General features: G+C 43.4%; 1 protein-coding gene across 3 annotated transcripts in view; it reads left to right on the top strand.

The window, feature by feature from the left end:
* Nucleotides 1-25,495, top strand: part of LAMA3 (laminin subunit alpha 3) — a 283,212-nt gene that overhangs the window by 48,748 nt on the left and 208,969 nt on the right. For all 3 annotated transcript variants that reach the window (XM_007974442.3, XM_073006417.1, XM_007974441.3), the window contains exons 3-7: nt 11,507-11,624; nt 12,999-13,117; nt 14,467-14,637; nt 17,272-17,363; nt 22,231-22,346. In XM_007974442.3, coding sequence (XP_007972633.3) covers nt 11,507-11,624; nt 12,999-13,117; nt 14,467-14,637; nt 17,272-17,363; nt 22,231-22,346 — 616 coding nt within the window. The remainder of the gene's footprint in view (nt 1-11,506; nt 11,625-12,998; nt 13,118-14,466; nt 14,638-17,271; nt 17,364-22,230; nt 22,347-25,495) is intronic.

The raw sequence follows: 25,495 nt of genomic DNA, 5'->3' as shown, positions 1-25,495 counted from the left end.
TCCTCCAGTGGACAGAGTAGGATATGCTGTCCCCAGGCTCGCTGAATGTGCCCAGAGCCAAGACTGCTGGCTCCGGTTTCTCTGTTTAACCCACACCTTCTGAGGCGGATCTGTCTGGCTTACCTGTCCACCTCCCTGGCTCCTGTTATACTCCACGTCCTTTCTGGGGTAGGCTGCCATCCCTGCCCTAGTTCCCAGCAATGACATCCCAGAGCTGGATTTCAGGAAACTGAGGCTCAGGGACATTCCAGTCAAGTCACCTGGCTCCCAGCCTATGCTGATGGGAGAGAAACCCAGTTCTGGTGTGCGTCAGGCATGGAATCCACCTGCACTTCACTCTGCTTCCCAGCCACCTTCCCTCACCCCATTCCGTGGTGACCTTTCTTAACCCCCCCTGCCCTGCAGTGTCACTCTGACCAACACATTTGTTCTGCTATGAAAAATGCCTGCTGGGGTCCTTGGGAGAGCCAGAGCATTTATGTGGGGGCATTTGGAACTCAAGGGAAGTTCCGACATCCTGATCCAAGAGTTCACCTGGGGTGTGCCTTCTTATCACAGTGAAAGTGACTTTGAGCTGTCCTGTTTTACACCAAGTAAGTGGAATCTTTAGGGTTCTGACTGACTCCCAGCATCGCCCTCATCCAGGCAGGATACCGGCCCTGCCCTGGCCCACAGCAGCATGCGCTCAGAGGATTCCTGCTGCAGGTGAGGAGTGAGCAGGAAGACTGAGTGCGTGTCTTGTATTCACAAGGCCATGTGCATTCTAGATTTGATTATTTAATCACTCTTGTGAGGAGTGTTTTAAAGGAGAAGTGCAGTGCTGCATCAAGCACAGAATGCAGACAACTACCCAGAGGGACTGCTCAGCGGAGGCCTGAGGTTGAGTAGGAGTTATCAGGCTCCAGGGGGCTGGGGTCAAGCTTCAGTTTGGGTCACGCTGAGTTGGGGCGGAAGTGCCGTGCCTCCAGGAAATCCGGCATTGAAGTCTATGTGAGAAGTCTGGGCTGGAGATTTACATCAATCATCAGTGGTGTAAGATGGAAGTAGCCTAAGAGGGAGGCAAGCCTGGACAGGGACCTGAACTCTGGGTGAATTGGAGGAGCAGAGGGGAGTGAGTCCCACACAGCAGTTGAGGTGTAGATGTGTTGGGAGAAGACAGGTGGGGTAGGGCTGGAAGAGAATCTGGATGGAAGGAGAGGCGTTTTCTCTTCTTTGGGATGGGAGAGACATTTGCAAGCCGATGATGGGTGGGTCCAACAGAAGGCAGGGGAGTGCAATCCAGCAAGAGGAGGAAGGCATTGGCTTTTGATAGGAAGAGGTCTGGAGAGAAGGAGCAGATGTGCAGATGCAAATGCATTCGTAGACTTGGGAAAGTAAAGGAAGCCATTCCTTTTTTTGTGGTTTTGATTTTGCTAGTGAAAGAAAAACAGGACTCATTGAGGGTGGAGGGAGCAAAGCTGGGAAGTGGTGGGAGTTTGAGGAGCATGGAGAATCAGGCCCAGAAATGAGCAGAAGTGAAGGAAGCTGCACAGTCAGGACCACAGCAGCAGAAGGCACAGAGCCCACCTGTGAGGACACGGCTGTGTTCGAACGCTACCTGCCATGGCTAGTCCTGACCGCATGTCAGCCCTGAGCCTGGACAGGGGACTCAGCACACCCCTGTTGGGATCAGCCACTGTCCCTGGAAGTGAGATGGTGCTGCCATCACAGCCACTTCCAGAAAGAATTCTTCAGTGTCTCTGCCTTTTTGCATCACTTGCTCTAGATACAGACGCTTGGAAGGAATCATGCAATTCACTGAGCCCGGGGGATATATTCCTGCTGCCTTACCTGCCAGGGGAGCTGAAAAAGCTGGTATTTTCAGCTTCTAAAATTGGAGTTGCATTCTGTTCCCAGCAAGATTCATACGGTGCGAAGAGGATTCAGATCCTTGGAAGTCAAGCAAAAAAGATAGACACCTGCACCATGGCCTCCTCTCTGGCCTGACTCTGGACAGTTGCCCAGAGTCCCTTGTGCTACATCTAAGCACCCAGAGAAGGGCCTTCTAATCCTGGAACTGTGACCTTCTTAGAGTGCAGGTTGGTGCCTCTGCAGATGCACAGCCTCTTACCTTATTTGGGTTTGTAATTGTGACAACCAACAAAATATCCCCTTCAATTTTCCAGACACCCCAGACCACGGTACAACTACCACCAAATTCAGGGATATAGTGTTCAGAAAGCAAAGGCAGCTTTTGGGCAAAGGGCAAGTTTTAAGAAGAATATTTAATCTGTAGCCCGGCTGATTTGAAATGACACTCTAACATAAAGCTCATTCCCAAAATAAATATTCTGACTAATAAAAGTGAACATACTGAGCCAATTTAAGTGAGCTTCATTATGCCCTTTAGATATGTAGTCAGAAAGGTTTCTGAAGTGTCCTGACATGAGTAAGGGCATTGGAAAAGCAGCAAAAGATAATTTCAGCCTTAAGTAAAACTCTGAGTTAGCCAAGGATCCTGAATCTTAAGAAAGATGTAACAGAGGGAGAAGGGAATAGATATGACAATTAAAAGTTGGAAAGAACCATTATGAGTGCAGACCAGAAATGTTAACACTCTTTAGATAGAAGCATATTGGCCGAGAGGAGGAAACTGGAGTGTCATGGAGGGTATGAACTTATTTATGAAAAACGACGATAACATCATTTAGAATCTGATTCAGGACAAATTATCATCACTGAGAAATATTTTGCTGAAGCCTATTCTGGTGTAAGCCACTTATAAAAATCCATATATTTTTAGGAGTTGTTTGGTCTAAAAAATATAAATAGATTGAAGGAGGATTTAGGTAACTCGGTTGCTGGCTATTAAAGTTGAGTTAGTTAAATCTCTTTGTTTTGGAAGAACTTAACTATAGAATTTCCTTTGTTCTGTAAAGTTTGTCAAACACATTCTTAGGCTACTCATCCGTTCAGTGAATGAATTGAATATCATACCTAATTTTCTCGTAAATTACCCAAAAAGTGTGAATGAGAAAAAGTGAGTTTTACAAGGTGAACCAGGTCCCAGACAAAACAAATCCATGACAGTTGAAAGTCGTTACAGAGAGTAGGATAAACTACAAGACTCAGTTATGAAACTGAGCTCAGAGCTGTTGGATTCTGGCTGACTTCAGTTTATTTATAGTCACCACCAAATCTATTTGTAAATTGTTAGTTGTAGATAAAATGCTCTTGAGTAACAGTTTGGTCTCAAGTTCTGCACTTTAAGTCTCTTTAGGGAGTAATGATTAAAGACCATGAGGACTGAAAATTATGCCATATGTCATCAACCCTTCTCTTTCCTCCTCTAGAGTTCAAAATTTATCAGTATAAAATCTAGGTGTCATACCTAACAACTTCCCCTTTGTCTTACCATTTTTTTTTTCCCTGAAATCTTTCATTAAGATTGTCATTTTCCAAGTTGTTGTGGTGACCCAAATCTTTAGACTGAGTTTTGGTGTAGAGATTTTATTTCTCAGGCTCCTGTGGTTCTTTTACATTAGAAAGTGAGACACTCTCTCCTCTCCTTTCCAGTTTCCACCCTAATCTTTGCCTCCTGCTGACTTGAATCTCGATTGCTTTAAAAGAACCTAGGGAGACAGGACGTGGGCATTTAACTTCTGGGCAGGCTGCCATGTGGGATAAAGAGTAGAAATCTGTGCTACTCCATGGGGGAAGGAGGGCTGATGAGAGAAAGTTTTTGACAAACATGGAGGAAACCTGTAATGGCCAGAACTTGTCAGCAATGCAGTGAGTGCCCCTCAGAATGAGATGCTGGAGTGAGAGGGGACTTAGGGACCTCTTGAGCCCCTTCCTCTAAGTTTCTGGAGTGATCCACCTTCTCTCCTGTAGGTGAGCAGGTACTTCTGGAACCAGTAAGAGGAGCTGAGAATTCTCCTTAGACCTAAACCAAGCACATTCTTTCTGACAGTGCCAGGGCCTGAGTTTTTCAGCAAGGGTGATGACAAACCTAAAAGAAAGAAGTGTTCTTGCTGAACTATGGGCAGATGGACTCTTTGGGCCAGGATTAAAAGGATCCCTTTTCGGGCTGGCTGGGTTGTATTTTCATCCCTGGCCTTGGTTGTTTTATGAGTATTGTACCTCATTTTGTAAAAAAAAATGTCAAACTAAGTTACTAAACTGCAGTTGAGTTTTACTCAATTGCCATCATTTCTTCTCAATTAAAAAAAAGTCTATAAAATTGGCTCAGTTGATAAGTTTTTCAAATGGACACCAACCACAAAGTAAATTTAATTGCTTGGTTCTATATTTAGTGACTTATTTTTTCATAATTTGTATTTGTATTTTATACATGGGTAGTAGGGAGATTTGTAATTTAGTTATTAAAAATAAATGTTTCAGCCAGGTGTGGTGGCTCACGCCTGTAATCCCAGCACTTTGGGAGGCCGAGGCGGTTGGATCACGAGGTCAGGAGATCTAACACAGTGAAACCCTGTCTCTACCAAAAATACAAAAAATTAGCCAGGCGTGGTGGCGGGCGCCTGTAGTCCCAGCTAGTTGGGAGGCTGAGGCAGGAGAATGGCGTGAACCCGGGAGGCAGAGCTTGCAGTGAGCCCAGATGGCACCACTGTACTCCAGCCTGGGTGACACAGCAAGACTCTGTCCCAAAAAAAAAAAAAAAAAAAGAAAAAAAAAAGTTTCAAAGTGTCTTCCCCAGGTTACTTATTAATTACAAATGTAAAAAATGTAACTTACAATGGGGAAATATGATGGACATCTTTTTAAGCAAGTGATGAAACTTGGCATTGTCAATAATAGGACAGCTTGGCTTCACGCGCCTCTTGCTGACATCATGAAAAGGAAGTGCCACCCAGCTAGTGATTTGGCCAAGAATGCCCCACCTGACAGCACTTTGGGAGGCTGAGGCAGGTGGATCACTTGAGGTCAGGAGTTCGAGACCAGCCTGGCCAACGTGGAGAAACCCTGTCTCTACTAAAAATACAAAAATTATTTGGGCGTGGGGGTGCACACCTGTAATCCCAGCTACTTGGGAGGCTGAGGTCCAAGGATTGCTTTTACCCAGGAGGTGGAAGTTGCAGTGGGCCGAGATCGTGCCATTGCACTCCAGCCTGGGGGACAGAGTGGAACTCTGACTCAAAACAAACAAAAAAGGATTCTCCATCTGAGTCAAATCATGAGAAAATAAGCAGACAAATTCAGACTGGGGGATGTTCTGTGATTCTGTGACCAATTCTATGATGGAACGTTAAGACTTAGAACAGACTGTGGGACATTCTGGACTCTTCGAAATGTCAGTGTCAGGAAGGATGAAACATGTTGGGGGACTGCTGTGGATCAAAGGGGACAAAAGAGACCTGACAACTCACTGCCATGTGTAATCCTTGATGAAACCCTGAAATGGGAGAATAATGCAATGGGGATTATTGAGAGGATCAGGGAAATCTGAATATGGACAATGTATTAAATACAATTTTGAATATATGGTAAAATTTCTTATGCATGAAAATGTTGAATTTACGTAGAAGAAATATCCATGTTCTTGGAAGATAACATGCTGAAGTATTTAGGAGGAAAGTATTATGATGCCTGTAACTTCCTTTCAAAGAATCAAAAATGTGTGTGTGTGTGTGTGTGTGTGTGTGTTTGTGTGTGTGTGTGGAGAGAACAAAAAAATATGGCACATTGTTAATGGTGAATCTAGGTGAAAAGCATATGAGTATTCATTGTATTGTTCTTTGAGCTTTCCTGTAGGTTTACAAATTATGCAAAATAAAAAGTTGGGAGAAGTAAATTATGAAATGCCACCTTGTGGAATAATATGTTTATTAAATTATACAGCTGTTGACAGACTGATCTCACTTTTATTATAAACTTGGAGTTTTCTGGCACAGGGAGTACTCTTTAGTTGAGTGGGAAGCTTATTTTGGATGTGACTTTAAGTGTACTTGCACAGTATTTTACACTTTCACAATCCCATCTGTTTCATTTCAGTTCAACAACATGTATTAAGCCCCTTTTCTGAGGATAGAGGAGTGATTCAGACACAAAGATGGCACAGCCTAGTGGGAATGACAGATGAAAACAAATATGTACCACAGTGCATGACAGGTGCTCTTTTAGAAGGAGAATATCAAATTTGTATGAAGTAGATATTATTATTCTTCATTTTCTTAAAAAATATCTGTTTTGATCATTTTATGAGCAAATAAATGAAATCTCAGAGTAGGTAAGTGATGTACTTGGAGTCGCATAGCCAGTGGGTGACAGGGCAGAGATTTTCCCCCCAGGGGAGTTCATTCTACTACAACTTAGCTTAGACACCAAGGTAGGACCACTACGGGGTTCAACTCTGTCTCTGTGTTTGCCAGCTGGTACCTGCCCCTTTAACTCAGTAGTAGCTACACAGCTTTACTAGCCATCCATCCATCCACTCATTTATTCATTCACACCCATGTATGAACACCTGTTACATGCAGTCAGTCCAGGAAAGGCCTGAAATGAATAGAGGACAGGCTGCACCAAGCTGTAATTTCAGAGGCTTCAGTGCATGCAGCCCTGCGGCGAGAAACAAGGATCAGAGGACACCCTCTGGTCTCCCCTACTCACCTTGAAGTCTTTTGAAGTTGAAGTGCCTCACACTCTCCCTTTTATGATCATTATCTGCTTTACTAAAACATTATTTAAAAGACTACTTTGTTTCTCTACCTAAACAATCACCAACACACTTCAAGCTATCTTTAGCTTATTACAAAAGCACGTGGAGAGATTACAACTCAGTCCCTCTCCATCATTTCTCCCCTTATCTCTGACCTCCAAATATGATCTCTTTGAAAATGTACAACTTTGCCTTGCTACCTACAGTGGCTCCATAGCTTGGTGCTTTCTAGTTTCACAGAGGGTCCTCGTTTATATCAGCAAATCTCTAGCATCACTCATGTGTGCTTTGAAGTATTTTCAGTGGCCAAAGAGTAAACTCAAGTACTGAGAGTAAAAAAGGAATGTTAACAGAAGGAGCAATTCAACAAGCATATAATTTAAAATTACCAAGCAAAACAACAGAATGAAACCCTACCTGTTGGCTTAACATGCCTGAACCGGGCTGTGAACATACTTAGGAGAACTCTCACTCTGCCTCACCATGACATTTTGAATCTGCAAGTGTCAGAGGAGATTTGCCGCAGAGCTGGAGACCTTGGCAAGATTCCAGGGCATGTTACACAGCAGGGGTGGTGTTAAATAACACATATAGTCGCTTGGTGCAAATGGGATCCAAACCAAAGAGATGCACCCTACCAATATATTCAGAGCACATAAACATACATTGGGGAAACTCAGAAATAATTCCTAAGACAAAAATGGGAGGGAAACATTGAAAAGTGGCATGTTCTAGCTAATTAGTGCTGGAAGATGAGTTGGTGCCATCAGTGGAGTTATTAAGTTAGGCCTGGGTGGCAGGATACTGTAACAGGCAGAGGGGAACATCAGTTGCTGCTAGAGGTGGGATTTTTAAGTGTCATAATGCTTCAAAGGGATCAAATGTTACCTAGAAATAAGATGAAACTAAACAAAGAGAGGCTGCCTTCTGAGCCACTGAAGCTACTTCATTCATATGGCTTTGTAGTGGCAGAAACTATAACTTTAGAAAACCAATGCCCTCAATTAACACTTGAGATATATCATAACATAGTGCCCCACCCTGGGCTCTGTAGAATAGAACTTTAGCATATTGGGAAATAATGATGTTTGGCACTTCTCTGATGACTTCTTCGCCTCAAGATGAAACAGGTCAAATATTCAGTACCTATTAGGTCCTATGACATCTCAAACGTTTAGTGGGTGGAATACACTTAGGCTCAGTGTTTTTATTCCTGCAAGGTGTGGGCTTGTTACTTAACCTCTCTAAACTTTCCTCAACTTTAAAGTGTGGTTAATAAAACTCCGCTTCTTATTGTGAGGTCTAAATGAGAGAATGTTTGTGAAGTGCTTAACATGGTACGTGGAAAGACAGTATTCATTAAATCATGGCCTATTAGATAAATAGTTTAGAGGGCTATGTGTGCTATGATTGTGGGAGTTTGGTGGAAGGGATTAAGAATGCTTTGAATGATTACTGTATTCAAAAAAGTTTCATTTGTAGTCTATCGAATTCACATAATTAACAGTGGCCTTATTTTGATGTGGTCTGAGAGAGTTGTGCGAAGAGTTTTTAGCGAAATATATTTGCTCTGATTTTCCAAACAGGAATTCTTGGATTTCCTATGAATTCCTTCACTACATAATAATGGGATGTGTCTTTGGAAATTGTTACACCTACCTTTACAGTATTGCTTTATGATTTTCAGAGTACCTTATAATTCCTAATTAGTTTTTATGAGGTTGGATCGGTTTTTCTGCATGTTGGTAGACAACTTGGGAGTGTTAACCTGAGCCCAAATAAGCACTTTTTTTCAAGATCAAAGAGCAAATGTTTGATAGGGACAGAACTGGCTGAGCTTAGGGTTTCCAGTAATCAGTGTGACAATTCTTCCTTCCTCAGAGATAAGCAAAGGGGCTTCTTTGAGCAAGGGGTAAATCTCTGTGCCTGAGAGGAGTGGCTCTCAAAGTATGGATGAGAACCTGGGAGGGTCCCCAAGACCTTTTGGGAGGTCTACAAGGCCAGAGTTCCTCCTTCCTCTATTACAGATCTATGTGAGGCCAGATCTTCAAATACATCAGCCAAACAACATATCACATCAGAGTGAATGAAGAAGCAGGTGTGGGAATCCAGCTTTCTCCTATTAAGCCCAATACTTAGCGAGCTTCACAAAAATGTAAAGCAATGCCACTGCTCTCACCAAAAAATTTCATGTTTTAGAAAATATAGTTGGCCGGGCGTGGTGGTTCATGCCTGTAATCCCAGCACTTTGGGAGGCCAAGGCGGGCGGATCACGAGGTCAGGAGATCGAGACCATCCTGGCTAACATGGTGAAACCCCATCTCTACTAAAAATGCAAAAAATTAGCCCGGCATGGCAGCGGGCGCCTGTAGTCCCAGTTACTTGGGAGGCTGAGGCAGGAGAATGGCGTGAACCCAGGAGGTGGAGCTTGCAGTGAGCTGAGATTGCGCCACTGCACTCCAGCCTGGGCGACTGAGTGAGACTCTGTCTCAAAATAAAAAAAATAGTAATTTTTAATAAAAATATATTTATGCTAACATGTAAAATGTTTATTATATTAAATGATTGATAGTATATCTATCTTAAAGTTTTTTAACTTTAATTTTAAATATGGTGCATATCAATAGATAGAACTCACACAAACGAAAGCTTTTTTAGGTCTTCAATAATTTTTAAAAATATGAAGGGGGTCCTGAGAACAAAAAGTTTGAGTCTCATTGTCCTAGATACTTTGCCTTCTGTTTTGGGGTTTGCAATGTTTACATTAGCTGGCAGTTCTCAGACTTAAAAAAACAAAAAACAAACAAACGAAAAACTCTTATCATACTACTGTTTGTGAAAAATATTAAGATGAAACTCCTTTTTTTTTTTTCCCTTGGGAAAAAAAAGGAACCCACAGGGTCTGAGCACTCCCTCCTCCCCAACTAGAGGAGCCTGTGGTTCAAAGGGCTTTACAGGGCTAGAGGGGAGTGCTCCTCAGACAGTCACCGGGAAATCTGTTGCCTGGGGTCAGGGAGCCTGGAGTGGGGTGGGGATAATCCTCACTCATTAATACATTAACACAGATTTGCTTAACACTGGGTTCAATGTCATACCAGGCTCTTTGGGAAATAGAACCTCAGGGTTCAAAATTCAAGCCAAATAAGTTTTGGGGGAAGGAATGGGAATAAACTGCAAAGGCTCCGGGCCGTGGAGCTGAAGAGTGGGAGGTGAGGAAAGCAGGACTGAAGCCCCACTTCGTCTCTTCCATACTTTTGCATCATCCTGGCCATGGGCAAAAGAGTGATGAGGGTGAATGAGAAAGCTGTTAAGAGGGAGAACAATCAGGAAAAGATGAGACCAGAGGAGATCCACAGGGAAGGAGTGCTACCACTCCATCAAACAGCTTCTCGGGTTTCAGTTCTGGCAGCCGTGATCTCTCTAAAACCTGGAACCAGGGTTAGGACACTGCTGGGAAACACTCTGGGCTGTTCTGTTAGTTCTTGGCCCTGGGAGGGCTTAGCATGTGATGACTATTGCTTGCCGTCAGACTTTTCCGAATGCATAGACTTTAAGATGCACTGTAGACTGATTGAAACGGAATGGCATATTGGTTAAGGTATGACAAAGATGATGATCAATGTCTATATTTGGTGGAGAAAGAAAGATAATGATTTTTGTTTTGAATTTGATCAGCTTGAGAGGCTGCCACTGGGTAGAGATGTGGAGGGGTGGCCTGCCCCTCCACACCTGTAGGCATTTCTCATCAGGTGGGACGAGAGATTGAGAAAAGAAAGAGACAGAGACAAAGTATAGAGAAAGAAAAGTGGGCCCAGGGGACCGGCGCTCAGCATACAGAGGACCCACACTGGGCTGGCACTGGTCTCTGAGTTCCCTCAGTATTTATTGATCATTATCTCTAACATCTCGGAGAGGGGAATGTGGCAGGACAATAGGGTAATAGTGGGGAAAGGGTCAGCAGGAAAACATGTGAACAAAGGTCTCTGTGTCATAAACAAGGTTAAGAAAAGGTGCTGTGCTTTGATGTGCACATACATAAACATCTGGGTGCGTTAAAGAGCAGTGTTGCCACCAGCTTGTGTCACCTCCAGCCTTATGGCTGTTTTTTCCTATCTCAGTAAATAGAACATACAATCGGGTTTTACACCAAGACATTCCATTGCCCAGGGACCAGCAGGAGACAGATGCCTTCCTCTTATCTCAACTGCAAATAGGCCTTCCTCTTTTACTAATCCTTCTCAGCACAGACCCTTTATGGGTGTTGGGCTGGGGGACAGGTGTTGGGCTGGGGGACGGTCAGGTCTTTCCCTTCCCACGAGGCCATATCTCAGGCTATCACATGGGAAGAAACCTTGTACAATACCTGGCTTTCCTAGGCAGAGGTCCCTGGAGGCTTCCGCAGTGTATTGTGTCCCTGGGTACTTGAGATTAGAGAATGATGATGACTTTTAACAAGCATATTGCCTCCAACCACTTTTTAAACAAACCACATCCTGCATAGCCCTAAATCCATTAAACCTTGAGTCAACACAGCACATGTCTCTGTGAGCACAGGGTTGGGGCTAGGGTTACAGATTAACAGCATCTCAAGGCAGAAGAATTTTTCTTAATATAGAACAAAATGGAGTCTCTTATGTCTACTTCTTTCCACATAGACACAGCAACAGTCTGATCTCTCTTTCTTTTCCCCACAGAGATATCCAATAGACAGTTAGGAATCAGGATCGGGATCTTGGGCAAGGGGTTGTGGTGGGACGTGTTGCCTTGGGAATCAGCATCATATAGAGATGGTAGAAGCTGTGAATCGATGAGATGACTTTAATAACTGTATCTCTTTTGTTTTGTCAGCTCTTCCATGTGGCCTATATTTTAATCAAATTTGCAAATTCTCCTCGCCCTGATCTTTGGGTCTTGGAAAGATCTGTAGACTTTGGAAGCACCTACTCACCATGGCAATACTTTGCTCGTAAGTAATCTTGCCTACCATGTTGTGGGGCTTTAATTACTTGGAACAGATCAAGACTATGGATTTAATTAGAAAATTAATCTTGGCTGGGTACAGTGGCTCACTCCTATAATCCCAGCACTTTGTGAGGCCAAGGTGGGTGGATTATCTGAGGTCAGGAGTTTGAGACCAGCCTGGCCAACATGGGGAAATCCTGTCTGTAGTAAAAATACAAAAATTAGCCAGGCATGATGGCACGTGCCTGTTGTCCCTACTTGGGAGGCTGAGGTCGGAGTATCATTTGAATCCAGGAAGCAGAGGTTGCAGTGAGCCAAAATTATACCACTGCACTCCAGCCTGGGCAACAGAATGAGACTCCATCTCAAAAAAGAAAAGAAAAGAAAAGAAAAGAAAAGAAACAAAAAATAATCTCTCAGTATGACTAATTAGGGACTGGTCACTTTTAACCTCTAAATTACTCTCAGAACATTGGCTGGGCGTGGTGGCTCATGTCTGTAATCCCAGCACTTTGAGAAGCCAAGACAGGTGGATCACTTGAGGTCAGGAGTTTGAGACCAGCCTGGCCAACATGGTGAAACCCTGTCTCTACTAAAAATACAAAAATAAGCAAGGTGTGGTGGTGTGCACCTGTGGTCCCAGCTACTCAGGAGGCTGAGGTGGGAGAATCACTTAAATCCAGTAGGTGGAGGTTGCAGTGAGCTAAGATTGTGCCACTGCACTCCAGCCTGGGCAACAGAGACTCCATCTCAAAAAGGAAAAAAAAAAAGAATATCCCCATTTCTCAAGCATGTGTTCAAGGATACCACATGCAGAAATGAAGTAGAAACTCCTTTTATGATAACAGTTCTTGGCACTATTTGGGAGAACCTGTAAGATGGTAGAAGCTGTGAATCGATGAGATGACTTTATTAACTGTAATCTCCCATCTTTTTCCTTTTATGCAGAATTAGAAACTAAGTTCCATCTTTATAGATCCTATGCTGTGCTTTACTCACCTGGACTCTGTTATCTTCACTAATGAAGAATGTCAGGGTTTCTAAACCCTGTGATGAACAGAGGTGGACAAGAATTTTGCTTATAAAGGCATTGGGTTTTCCACTAGGTTTCCTTAGAAGATAAACTTGCCTAAATAGGAGTGTGGAGTTAGCACTGCATCTCCAAACATTGCCACTGAAAGTCAACTGGCCTGAAATGGCTTGGTATTTTCTTTCATGAATTAAAAACTCCATTCTCAGCTTTTCTCCAAAAGTTTTAAATGCCTTTCTCTTCTTTCTTTCTTTGTGTATTTTCTTAAGGAAATGTAAGTCTTCTTAAGAGATTTGCAACAAAATGATAATATTTTGTTATTATAATGTTAAAATACTTTCCTTCTAGATTCTAAAGTAGACTGTTTAAAAGAATTCGGGCGGGAGGCAAATATGGCTGTCACCCGGGATGATGATGTACTTTGTGTTACTGAATATTCCCGTATTGTACCTTTGGAAAATGGTGAGGTAAGTAGATTTGGAAGACTGGGAGAGATAAGACTCAGAAATGAACATGAGGATATCCAATTTTTCATAATTGCGAAACTTGCACTTTCAAGGACATCTAACATAGATCAAGATGGAAACAGGGCTTGGGACTGAACAGTTAAGGAATCACATTGAGTGCTCCCAGAATGAACCAGGTTGGAAATTCTGTTGGGGGATTTCAGTTATCCCCAGAAAGTCAGGATTCTTGATTCAAGGCTCACAGGTCTTGAACTGTCCTTTCTGGTGATGTTTTTAGAAAGTGGGTTGCTGGTAACTGAAATGATGACCCCTTACCTCTTCACCCGTGATCCCATGATCCCCTGTAAGAGTGAGAAGAGGAGGGGCTGGTGGTAGCAGGTAGATTTTCTCTATACTCTCTCTTCCCTCATCTGATAACTAGATGATCCAGAGGAGGACTCTGAGGTCCTACAGAATGGCTGCATCTCTAGATAGCAAAAGCCTGCTTCCCTGAATGACTGCATGGCTGCATGGAGCTGATCCTACCTGATCCCTGATCCCTTTTGGTAGAATGGGTATAATCTGTTGGAGAGAAAAAATTGCTGTCCCTGTGGGGTTGCATTTGGCCCTTGTAAAGTTAGCTTGGCTATTGTTAAGGGAGATGGGCAAACTCAGGTGAAACAATCAGTGAAGATTTCCATGGAAATTGTGAGGCTATAATGAATATGAACTGAGTTTCAAATAAACTTCCATCAAAGGTGTCAGCCTCCCTCTCTTTAAGTAGAGAGACCTTACTTGAGCATGTGGATGTGGTATCTTCTGACAACTCACGAGTGGTTCATATTTCCAATGGCTGACACTTGGGCTTCATCACTTTGGGCTTTAAAACAAAGTGGAGGGTTTACACAGATTTCTCCACCCCCCCACCCATTACTGTCAAACTTTATATCTAGAGATTTCCTTTTTCAACCTCATGTAGATGTTTGGGTTACTTTAGCTTTGTTTCTTTGATGCAGCTTAACAAAGTTGTGTCCTTATATTTACAGATTGTAACATTATGTTTTCAACATTTCATAGTGTTACAGTCCCACAACTACACTGATAGAACAAAGGCTTTGAAAATGAAATGATAACATCTTTCAAGAGTCCAGGTTTCAAAGACATATTGCCAGACCTTGGAACCAGGAAGTGTGAGGGAAGATGGGACTAGCAATGATGTTTCTAGACATAAACAAGATCCAAACCCCCTACGAATATCAAATGGCTTAGAGAAACCAAGTGCCTTGGGGCATGTGAGTTATCTTTGCTTACTTGCTGCTAAATTTTGATAAAAGGAACCTTTTCTCCCTTTGTGTGTGTGGTCGTTTTAGATTGTGGTGTCCTTGATAAACGGTCGTCCAGGTGCAAAAAATTTTACTTTCTCTCACACCCTGAGGGAGTTTACCAAGGCAACAAACATCCGCTTACGTTTTCTTCGAACCAATACGCTTCTTGGACACCTCATCTCCAAAGCCCAGCGAGATCCAACTGTCACTCGGCGGGTGAGTAGTCAGAGCATTTGTTTTGTTACTTTATTTATTCATTTTTTTTGGCTTACCAAATTAATTGCCTTGAACTCTTTTAAGTAACCTTTGTAGCCTGTAATGATGTAGGTGTGGGAGTTGTTCTTGTCTGAAATACTAGATATAATTAGGAGTTTATGTCTAATGACGTATAAAAATGGCCGTTTGAAGAAAAATCATTATATTCAAAGAAGATGAAAGGCAAAGGCAAACGATTATAGTCAGTCTGGTACTAGTCTGGATGGGATAATTAATACTACAGCCAACAATCCCAAAATCTCAGTGGCTTAACAAAATAAAGCTTTGTTTCTTGCTCATATGACAGTTTAACATGGGTCAGCAGGTAGGATCAGCTTCACACAGTCATTCGGGGAAGCAGGTTCTTTCTATATGGAGATGCAGCCATTCTATAGGACCTCACAGTCCTCCTCTGGATCCCCTACGTGTTGGTCATCAGATGAGGGAAGAGAGAGTAGAGAGAAAAATCTACCTGCTTCTCATCAGAGGTTACTTCTATGGGCAAGAACTGGTCATATTATAGCCTCAGTTAGATGCCAGGAGGCATGGTGATGTCATCTAGCTGCAATGGAGGCACGTAGGTATTGGTGAGCACTAGCGCCCTCTCCTGTGTTGGAGGTACACCATGAACATCTCTCACTCTCAGGTGTCAGGGCAGTACACTTGTCTCCTGGGCACAGAGGGAGCCCACAGAATAAATACATTGAGCTCACTCTTCTTCCACCCTCTGATCTGCTGGTGCCTTCCATTGGCCAAACCAAACAAGAAGCCAGAAAGAAAGGCAGTCCATTGGTTGCAGCCATAAAGTTCAGCTCCCAGGCACAGGACAGGGTGGAGGAGGAGGAGAGCAGACCTGGAAGGTGAATGGAAGATGCCCAGTGCACCTTATAGAGTTTGGCTTTTTATATAGGTAACATCAGAGAGCTGGGAAAGGAAGGGAGGGAAAAGTGTAAGTATTGCCACAGTTTTGAGCATTTTACAGAAAGGCAGGCACCTTGGGTGTAGGTGGCCTATCTTTTGTATTTTTTGCTCTCCTCAGCTCCCTCTGAGCTTCTGTGTAGTTGGGGACTGTGTTGAATCTGAGGATGGATATTTGCAAGGGAGGGCTGGACTTTCTCATAAACTATAGCTGGCCTGTGTTGCTGTTCCTCCATGTGCCCTGGAGCACTGCCACAAATGTACCTTATCAATTTTTTTTTTTCTTAAATTGTCTTTTTGGGGGTTGCAAGATTTGCAGTCATATATATCTACGTATATTACTTTTCACTTCGATGAATACAGGCCTCTCCATTAAATAATTATTTTATGGAGTGTACCGCATACATAATACATAATCTTAACCCCCCAAGTTTAGGTTGCTTCTCTCATGGAGGAATATGATACCAGCTACCTTATGACACTGTGTGTGCTGCTGGGTGAAGGCTGACTGGGGGTTTCTCTTGCTGCTGCTGCCCTTAACACGTGTGGAGGGGAACTTTTACAGTGGCCAGCAGGAAAGCCCCTGAGTCTTAATTTGTCATGGAAAGCCCTGGTAATACTGACTTTATCTGTATTAACAAGGGGAGCTGTTAATGCCTTCAGACTAAGATGTTTCCAGGAAGCCTTGACATTTTAACAGGTTTTAATGAGGGAACCAGAACAGAACCCCAACATTAAAGCAATAGGGCTCTTTAAGGCAACCACACTCAACAACAACAACAACAATAAAGGTACAAAAACCCTCTTGTCCTTGTGAATTCAAAGACTTCTCGCTGACAGATATTCTTCTCACTGGCAGCATGGCCTCAATGAGAAAGATTGTTCTACTGTCCTCACATTCCTCCCAAATCCTGGGCAGTCTCCTGCCAAGTCTGAGAAGGAGGGGAGCTGGCAGAAGGAGCTGGCAGGAGGAGCTGCCTATTGTCACCACTGCAGAGGCCTCCAACATATTGGAGAGGGGCCTTGTCAATGAGAGGATCTACACATATTTGTGCCCTGGTTTAGGGACCGATCTTCAGCTGAATCTGAACTGGCTCTGTCTGGCCTTTCTGGAGCTTGAAACTTTGACTCTAGTCTTTCTGACCCTGTGCTAGGAAGGCTTCAGCAAATTCTGGTGGCCCCTCCAGTCTCAGGGATGCATTGGATCCATCTCTGTAAATATTATCTCCCTTCCCGGAACCTGGGATAGTATTTTGCACAAAGCAAGTGCAACATTTTTGGTATAAAAATTTAGTTTTGATAAATACATATGTTCAATGTATAAAATTCATTTGTATAGAACATAATGTAAAAATTATTTTAATTTACATAAAAAATAAACTTGGACATTCTTAATCCCTTTCCTATAGGCTATAAAGTATGATTCTTTTCTAAGGCAATTTCCCTTCATGAACTTCAAGCATCTGAATTTTTTAAATGCACAAATTCAGCAGTATGTTATTACATTTTATCAAGGAATGTGTTTATTTTATAAGACACGTTACATCCCAGTGTAGGGCTCAAGAATACGGAATTTTAAAAGGGAAGCAGAGGCAGCAGATGTGGGTTAACAACTAGTAAGAGAAAGTTTTTGTCACTGTTCAGTGAAACTTGCATGTTCTGTGTTCTGTCGTGCAGTATTATTACAGCATAAAGGACATCAGCATTGGTGGGCGGTGTGTTTGCAACGGCCATGCTGAAGTGTGCAGTGCAAACAATCCTGAAAAACTGTAAGTACACTGTGCAGATTTTTTCCAGCCTTACTATGAATAAGTCTAATTATTTCAGTGGATGTTTGCATCCCATTAAATGTTTCTAGGTTCCTGTCCTCAATAGGAATGATTCAGGATCAGTGAATAGGTGGGGGTGTGTGCCTCCTCTCTACCAACTCTCCACTTTCTTTCATATAATTGCTATGGGCCCTGGCAGACATGGCTAATCAATCACAGCACTCTGGATAAGCTGTGTCCCAGCCACCAAATCACCCCCAAGACATACCTCAGGCAGCCAATTGATTAGAGCTGGCAAGAAAAATAAAACTTGTCATTCCTGGTTTAATGGGATCAGGGTGTACATTTCAAATCCTTGTTTTTTAAATTGTGAAATACACATCAGATTTACTATTTTAACCATTTTAAAGTGACAGTTCGGTAGTGGTAACTATGTTCACATTGTTGTGTAAACAATCTCCAGAACTCTTCATTTTGCAACATTGAAATTCTATACCTGTTAAACAACTCCTTGTTGCCTCCTACCACTGGCCCCTGGCAATCATCATGACTATCCTAGGTACCTCATATAAGTGGAATCATACAGTATTTGTCCTTTTGCAACAAATACTGGCTTATTAAATTTGTCATCACTTATTTCACTTAGCATAATGTCCTCAAGGTTCATCCATATTGAGCATGTGTCAAAATTTTCTTTTTGTTCAAAGCTGAACAGTATTTCCTTGTATATATGTATATACTACACTCTGTTTATCCATTCGTCTGTGGATACACACTTGGGGTGCGTCCACCTTTTTGCTATTGTGAATAATGCTGCTGTGAACATGAATGTACCCTTTTTGTTTTTAATTTGAGTATATTTTGCATACAGTAAGATGCATGAGTCTTAAATGTTAAGTGTTCAGCAATACATTTGTGTTACCACTGCAAGAGGGATACTTTAAAGGGCTGGAAATTACAGGATGCCAGATATAGTAATCATTTTATCTCAATGTTTAACATAAAGTCTACAATGTTTCATCAGCAGCATTTACCAGAGATATATTTCACTTTTAGTCAGATTCAGGCTTGTGCCTCTTTAGGTCAAGCTTTGTGTTCAGGCAGAATTGCTAGTTCTCAAGGTCTGTGATGTGCTTTGTGGGGCCCTTCTCCTTGACCACCCATAGCCCTTAACGTTTTTGTCCCCACTTCAAGGATCCAGCAGTGCTGTTGAGGGAGCTCACACACCAAATGATTAACCTTTAGTGGAAAATGACTTGTTTATTAATGATTAATCTATTTCCACCCTGTAATGTCCTGTCTCCCTAAGACACTAGAAATCGGGTCAAATAAGTTCTGAGTAGGAGAGAGGAGAGAAGAGGTCCAGCTAATGTCCCTGAGCCTGGAACAAAATAGTGCCATGTGGGAAAGGACTACATGCTATCACAGAGGCCATGAGCTTCCTGCTTAGAAAGGCTGCTGAACCCTGGAGACCCTGGCAGAGCTGAGGAGTTCTACACTCGGTGGTTAATTCTCCCAATACACATGTGTGGAGGTCTCCCTAAGCCTTAGTGAAAGGCTCAGTTTGGCAGCAATCCACTTCAACATGACTGCCTGCCTTTTCTTGTCTGCTGGTTTGCTTCTGCCCAACAGGCTGACCTTGAACAAATGCTGATGAAATCCACATCCATGATGAGGTAGAAATCTTATAATAATTTAAAGGGATTCAGAAACTTAATGGATAGAGCCAAGCCCAGACTATCAAAAAAGTTACTGGCTACTGAGGCAGAACTCAAGAAGAGGGGTTATTAACCAAGGATGTGTACCATGTTGACCTTGCTGCATGGATATGTGGAAGGACCTCAAATTTAATTCTGAGCCTCCTAGCAGCCAACTCAAAAAGGGAAATCTGCTTGGTTTCATATTTCACTATGATCACAAGCTAAAAAGTAATAAGTTACTTAGAAAAAGCATGATTATTGATATTAGTCTCAAATAACAATTTCCCCTAGGAGTGGAGTGGAGTGATCATCACGAAGGGAATTCTCTAATCAATGACATCTTTAAATAACATCTTTACAGCAGATGTATTATTAACCATCAGCCTGGGCTGCAAGAGAGGAAAAGCAGTGATTTGGCAGTGCCAGTGGGAGTCAGATGGGTATCCAGCTCCTTTTTTTGCTATGCTGAATTTTAATCCCCCTATGTGTGGGGTTGGACTACATATTTTTTGTTTTATTGTTTTTTTTTTTGTTTGTTTGTTTTTGTTTTTTGTTTTTTTTGAGACGGAGTCTCGCTCTGTCTCCCAGGCTGGAGTGCAGTAGCCTGATCTCAGCTCACTGCAAGCTCTGCCTCCCGGGTTTACGCCATTCTCCTGCCTCAGCCTCCCATCTATAGCTAGGACTACAGACGCCCGCCACCTCGCCCGGCTAGTTTTTTGTATTTTTTTAGTAGAGACGGGGTTTCACCGTGTTAGCCAGGATGGTCTCAATCTCCTGACCTCGTGATCCGCCCGTCTCGGCCTCCTAAAGTGCTGGGATTACAGACTTGAGCCACTGCGCCCGGCCTAAGACTATATGTTCTTGAAGCAGTCTTCCCTAAATAATCTTGTAGTCCAGCTAATGCCAAATGTTTAATTGGCAATGAGCTGAAATTGCCTCTCCAACAAGAGCCCATTTGGATGCCAGTTGTTCTGTGCTGCCAGGTAGATGTATGTCCATGTGCTTTACCAGGCAGTTGAGTATGGAGAGAGATGACACCCTGTCTTGGGAATAGAACTGAGTATATTCCACACCAGCTTCCCTTAGAGAAGAGTTGATGGAATCCCTACAGGCACAGCCAAGAACCTTCTTAGACAAGGCGTTTTGCCGTTGTTTTAATAGTCTTGGATCTTAATTTGACTCAAACTGAACACTGCAAGTTTCTCATATTAAAAAAAAAAAAAGCTGTTTGCTCAATGCTGCACAAACGGGGGCATGCAGGGACACCCCCGCTCACCGCCCCCCGCAAAAAACACAACCAAAACCCAAAGCCTCTTTCATATTCAGGATATTCATGAAGCACCAGCTATGGAGTCAAGCATCTTGGTTTAGATTTAGTCTCTTTGCCTACAATCATGACCTTCGTCAAGTGAGTTTATCTCTGAGCACCAGTATCGTCATCCGCAAAGTGGGGCAAGTTCCATCTACCACAGTGAGACAGGAAAGGGGTTCCAAAACTGAGAGCTGCCATCACAGTAGATGTTGTAAGGGCCGGACGAAGAATTCCAGAATCCTGGTGCTCCCAGCCCACTTCACCTGAGCCACAGCATCCCAGGCTCGGGAGTGCCAGGACTCAGGGGGGCCCTGGATGCCGTGCCTGCACCCAGTCCTTCCCCAACCACGTGGCAACCATGTGCTCCCAGTGGTGGTTGCCTCCTCAGTCCCCTCTGAGCCTCCCCGCTCCCCACTCCCTGCCCCCCACCTCGCCCCGCCCCAGTAACTGGCTGAAGCAGCCGAGTGAATTGTGGGTCCAGGAGCCCCAGACTCTGAGGCCTGGGGACTGGAGAACAACCCTAGGCTGTGCGTCTGTGCCCTCCTCCAACAGGGAGGCGTGTGCTTCTCCATGAACCCAGCCTCCTAGACCAACCCAGCCCGGAATTAGAAGCCTACCACGCCGGCCTGACGCACGCCCAGCTCCGAGGCCTACCCCGGGCAACCTGAACTGGGTTCCACCTTACCTCAGGCCCTGGGCCTCCCCTGGCTCACGCTCCTGGGGCTTCAGGCCGTCTTCCCACCCCTTCATGCCCCCAGCTCCCTCCTGGCTCCCATCCTTCCAGATCCAGCAGCTCTTCCCACTCCCTCGGGCCTCCAGCCTGCTTGGCGCTCTCCAGCAGCCCGGGCTGCAGCCGGATTCCCACCTCCAACCCTTCCCCTCTCCTTCCTCCTCCCCAGTCCCCTCCTCCTCCTCAGTCCCCTCCCCAGCCCCCACCCTCACTGCCACCAGACCCTGCTTGGCCTCCTCCAGCTCCCCCCAGCAGTTGCCAAAAAGATAGTTCTGAGGCCTCAGGGGGCTCATCCATCGAATCTTCTGTGGGGTGGTGGCGCACTGTTAGGTGAGAGAGAGAAGGCAAAGAGGTACGACTCCTGCTCCACAGATGGCTGCGCAAGACCAAGACGGAATCACACCAGTGCTGGACAATGGTTTTGAATCCTCTTTCAAGCACAGAAGGAGGGAGCTCAAAGCTTGGAGTTCCAATCCAAAGCCAAGACTGAAACAATTTCATTTTAACTTAGAATGTTAAGACGGATGTACACCCTTTTGAACTGAGACGTTTAACCCTTTGCCTCGCTGAGTGGTCTCAGCTTTTGGCTCCATGACGGAGCTGGCGCGGCCTCTGGAAGCAGAGCCCTCTGGGATCTTATTAGCAGCTGGCTCTTGAATTGTGTAAATCTCTGGGCATGACCACAGGTTGAGAGTGAGAAACTTGAGCAACTCTTAGTCGTAGGACTCCAGATCTTTATGCAGCTGTGATACTTAATACATCTCAGTAAACTCAGCACTTGAGTGCTCCTGTGTTCATTTATGGTAACAATGGGGTAGAGAAGACAGAGCTGGGGCCTCAGAAACAAGTGAGGTTGGAAGTCTGGCTCTCCATTTATCACTGCCTGACCTTCGGCGGGTATCTTAATACCTCTGAATCTCAGTCTCACCATCTGTAAAATGGAGATAATATGCAGGATATGGGAGGCTTAAATAATACTTGCAAAGTGTTGTGTTCTCCTAATTCCTCAATGAATGGTGCCGTGGATGACCGTGATGACTCATGTGTCAGTTTCACACATATAGGATCAACCGATCCTCATCAAAACTTTTCAATAACTGAGATGCACTTCGCCCACATGCCCAGGTTTCGGTGTCAATGCCAGCACCACACCTGTGGGGAGACGTGTGATCGCTGCTGCACAGGGTACAATCAGAGGCGCTGGCGGCCCGCCGCGTGGGAGCAGAGCCACGAGTGTGAAGGTGGGTGTGGGGCTGGGGTGAGGGCCCCACATGGCCTTCTCCTCCTCTCCCTGGAGGCTGAGGCAGTTTTCCCCATGCTAGTGAGGAGGCTGAGGTCATGTCAGTCTTAGGGTCTCAGGTCTGTCTATTGTAATAAGAACCTCACTGACTGGAGGGAAAAGTGCCCTCTGAATTCAGATGTACATATGAGAAGAAAAAGAACAATAATGATGATGACCATGCATGATGGGGTGCAGTGCTTTAATGGGTTGACCTCTCTTTTTAGCAATCATAAATATGACGCAGCCACTATAAAATTTTAACCCCTTGTCCATTTTATAGGATGTGACACTGGATAGCAATCAACTATTTTGAGGACCGAGGTCCAGAGAAGATGGCAAGGTTGAGTCTAAACAGGAAACTGGGAGTACTGGAGTGTGGAGGGTTGGGAAGAGTAACGTGGTAGGATTGAGGAGGATGGAGGGGACCAGAGAAGGAAGAAAAAAAGACAGGAAACTGCTTTTAACAGTGTGACATAAAGTAAGAAAAGTATTCTTTTTTTAGGCCTGATGTGGTGACTCCCAGCACTTTGGGAGGAAAAGGTGGGAGGGTTGCTTGAGGCCAGGAGTTGGAGACCAGCCTGGGCAACTGAGAGTGAGACTCTGTCTACAAAAAAATTCAAAAATTAGCTAGAGGTGGCGGTGCAGGCCTGTAGTCCCAGCTGCTTGGGAGGTGGAAGTGGGAGGATGGCTTGAGCCCAAGAGTTGGTGCAGTGAGCTCTGATCCTGCCTCTGCACTCCAGCCTGGGTGAAAGAATAACATCCTGTCTCAAAAAAAAAAAAAAAAAAAAAAAAAAAGAAGAAAGACAACTGTTATTTTTTACAAACAAACCCTAAGACATCCAACTATAGATTTTCTTCTAAATCAATCTTCTTGGGAAGGTACATATTTATTCCAATTACAGAAAACATTTTATTCACTGCAACCACCACCTCCCAGGTTCAAGTGGTTCTCCTGCCTCAGCATCCCCAGTAGCTGGGATTACAGGCACCTGCCACCATGCCTGGCTAATTTTGTTTGTTTGTATTTTTAGTAGAGATGGGGTTTCACCATGTTGGCCAGGTTGGTCTTGAACTCCTGGCCTCTTGTGATCCGCCTGCCTTGGCCTCCCAAAGTGCTGGGATTATAGGACTTTATACTTTTTGACCAAAAAGTATTAAGAGATAAGACTGATGATCTCTTATGGCCAGTAGACTTATGTAAAAGGTATTTCTAGTGCTTTTCCAAGGAGTTTTGAGAGATACTAAAGTCCTGGGATGGTCTTGTGGCCATTTCAGGCAAATGCTCTGGCGCATCTCTGAGTCCCGGTGTTACTCAGATGGCCGCCTCACTTTATAGTCACAGCTAATCGGTTCCTTCTCAATGACTTCCCCATTCCTCACCCCAGATGAGGGGACCAGAGAAAGGTATAATAAAAATAATCAGGGGTTGTTTCTTCGCTGCTTTCAAACACTGATTTAGGATATTTTTGATTGAATTACATGAATTCCAGTATTTGCAACTTGATTAGTTTTCCAGACTAATGGAAGCGTTTGTAAATAACATGCTTCACTCCAACACACATGAAAAAAATTAAACCTCCTTTACTAAGTTTTTATCCTTTTAAAATGTATCAAATGGTTAAAAGTTACCAAAATAGTGCATGGAAGTCAGACCTATCAGGTTCCATTTATTAGGTGCTTTCTAAATTCCATTTGAAATATACAATTCAAAATAAACAGACTTCTTAAGAAATGACTGACCTAGTAAGTATAAATGCCTTGAATTTTTAAAATCATGGCACCACAGAGAAAATGAAGATAAGAAAGCATTCAGCCTGTTTTACAAGTTATAGGGTAATTTGTGTCATATCTAATTAAGTTTTCCTTCACGTAGTCACCTGGGAATTTGATTAAAACATACAAATTACTAACAAGAACTTGGACATTTTGATGTAATTGGAATGTAATGAATATATAGTCTGCTTGAGAAAGAATAAGAATTTTACTTATGTGAAATCTTTTTCATCTTGGCAGTGATGACAATCCCAAATGAGTCTTAAATGATACTTTGTAATTTTAGAAGTATTATATACTACTTGTAGATAACTTGGAAATTCAAAAAAATTAATAAAGTAAAAATCACCAAGAATTTACCCCAACAGAGTGTCTTAGTTTGTTCAGCTGCTGTAACATCTGGGTAGCTTATAAACAATAGCCTCAAAGTTCTGGAGGCTGGCAAGTCCGAGATCAAGGCACCAGCAGATTTGGTGTCTGGTGAGGGCCTGCTTTCTGGTTCATAGATGCCACTTTCTTGCTGTGTCCTTACAAGGTGGAAGGGGCAAGGCAGCTCTCTGAGCCTCTTTTATAGGGGAGCTTATCACCTTCCAGAGGGCCCATCTCCTAATAACTGGTGATTAGGTTTCAAGCTATGAATTTGGTGGGCGATGCGGGCATAAGCATTCAGTCCATAGCAGAGAGCTGCTATTAATATTTTCTTAGATATGTAGTATTTTTATACATACTTTAAATGCTCAAGATTATATAATCTAATTTTATATCCTAATTTTTTTCACTTGATATTTTTAGATATTTCCCCATATTTTCCCAATCCTTAAAAATGCTTTGACATCCTTTTTGATGGTACAGAGTTTTGTTCCAATCCGACAAGTGTTTGTCGAGGACCCACTGTGTGGTGACAACTGTGCTCTGTTGCAAACAAAACACACGCAGCCCTTGTCGTCATAGAACTTAGAGTCAAGCAAATATACGGTTGCTTGCTTAGTCGTTCCCCTGTAATTAAACTTTAAGATTATTCCCAGTTGATTACCAGACAGTGTTGAACTGAAAGGTTTAGAGTATTGGCTAACAGCATAGGTTCTGCAGTCAAACAAAGACAGGTCAGAATTTTGCCTCTTCTGGTTATGAGCAATGTAACGATGGGCATATTCCTCAACCTCTCTAAGCCTCAGCTTTCTAGTCTGGGCTGTAGGGATAATGGTACCTACTTCAGAGAGTTACTGTGCAGATTAAATGAAATAATTCATGTAAAGCACTTTTCACAGTGTGTCAAGAGCTGAATTACTATTGTTAGTAATAGTTTATAATAGTGGTAGTAATAATATTCTCTTC

This window comes from Chlorocebus sabaeus, chromosome 18 (genome assembly GCF_047675955.1).
Source record: "Chlorocebus sabaeus isolate Y175 chromosome 18, mChlSab1.0.hap1, whole genome shotgun sequence".
In the NCBI taxonomy this organism is placed as follows: Eukaryota; Metazoa; Chordata; class Mammalia; order Primates; family Cercopithecidae; genus Chlorocebus; species Chlorocebus sabaeus.
Note: the sequence above shows the minus strand (reverse complement) of the source record. Positions and strands in the feature narration are given on the sequence as shown.